This window comes from Plasmodium cynomolgi (assembly GCF_000321355.1).
Source record: "Plasmodium cynomolgi strain B DNA, scaffold: 1031, whole genome shotgun sequence".
Taxonomy (NCBI): domain Eukaryota; phylum Apicomplexa; class Aconoidasida; order Haemosporida; family Plasmodiidae; genus Plasmodium; species Plasmodium cynomolgi.
In genome coordinates, this window is record NW_004193143.1 from 1 (window position 1) to 1,394 (window position 1,394).

The 1,394-nt window shown below is 25.5% G+C and overlaps 1 protein-coding gene across 1 annotated transcript; it reads right to left on the reverse strand.

Annotated features, from left to right (window-relative positions):
* Positions 1-395: 395 nt before the first annotated feature.
* PCYB_006580 (RAD protein) lies at positions 396-1,186 on the reverse strand (the record flags this gene model as incomplete). Its single annotated transcript, XM_004228079.1, has 2 exons — positions 396-983; positions 1,112-1,186. 2 exons carry the CDS (start codon positions 1,184-1,186, stop codon positions 396-398), a joined length of 663 nt encoding a protein of 220 aa, XP_004228127.1.
* Positions 1,187-1,394: the final 208 nt, after the last annotated feature.

The following is a 1,394-nucleotide window of genomic DNA, read 5'->3' on the forward strand; positions in this document are numbered from 1 at the left end:
AACAAAATGAAGAGGACAATTTGAAAAATTGAAATATATTAAATGAACAAAATAAGGCAATACATAGGGTCAATATTTTTATGGTACTAACAAAAATGATAAGAAATATAATGTGACAGTAAGTTATCAAAAAAAATGATGTACAACATATATAAGATAACAAAAATGCTTGGTCAATCTTATGCCTATTTTTCGTTGGAAAAGATAGGAGGTAATTTTTTTTATATTGTTTCCTTTAAGTAAATTATAGACCTTTCCGAATTAATATGTGCATATTGTTTTACACTTTTTAGTCAATTAAACGTAATGCTTTAGAATTTTTAGAAATTTTTTTAATTTATTTTGGTACCATTATTCATTTGCTTAATGCTATTTGTCAGATTATGACTTTGCTTTTAGGGTTTACCTTTACTTATTTTCATTTCAAAAGTGTCACTCCATTTTTTTTCATTTCGATATGCAACTTCTTTCCACAATTTAATATATTTGTCCAATTTTTTGTTAAAAAGAAAACCCGGTATTATCAATGTATTCTCATAATCCTTACAAATACTTTTGTAATAATCGTTTACTTCTTTAAATTCTTTTTTAATTTCTTCTTTGCATTCTTTCCACAATTTCTCTTTATCTTTTTTCGGAAACCCATATTTGGTGGCTAATGAAGTTAGTTTGTTTGATAATTGTTTTTGCATATTATTATATAAGTGCATAAAAAGCCAATTATATCTTCTAAGATCAATACTTATATCATCTTTAAATAAGACTGTCATATTGACCCAACGTTTTATTATTTTTAAATCGTTTAATTCTGAATATATTGCAGAAATACATTTCTGCTCTGCAGAATTTTTATTATTGCTTCCCTTTAGTTCAGTTTTTGGACAATAATGATTTACGATTTCCGATAGCGTCGATAATTGTCTTGCGAATACATCCACATTTGACTTCAGCGCTGCCTTACCATGTGGAATGCTAATATTATTCTGCAAAAAAAAAGAAGGGGTATTATGATAAATAAAAATATGTACTTTTATGTATGTTTAAAACAGTTACTTCTTTATGGTGTAAAAGAATTCTTCTTTTTTCGATAATTAAAATCGCTTAATCTTACCAACAACGCAATCCCTAAAAGAAGGAAGAAAAGACCAACGGACTTGGACATCTTGAACATCGCGAGTTTATTCATTTTTGACAATTCCAATTCAGACATGTAATTTTTATGTATATTATGAAAAACTATAAAGCTAATATTTTAAAGGTAAGAAAAATTACAAAACTTTACAATTTTATATGGAGTAGAAAAGTAAAAATTTATGCCTTTTTTGTAATGATTAATATAATTAAAAAAATGTTTTTTTTCCTTCTTAGAAAAAAAACAAATTATATAAACTTTC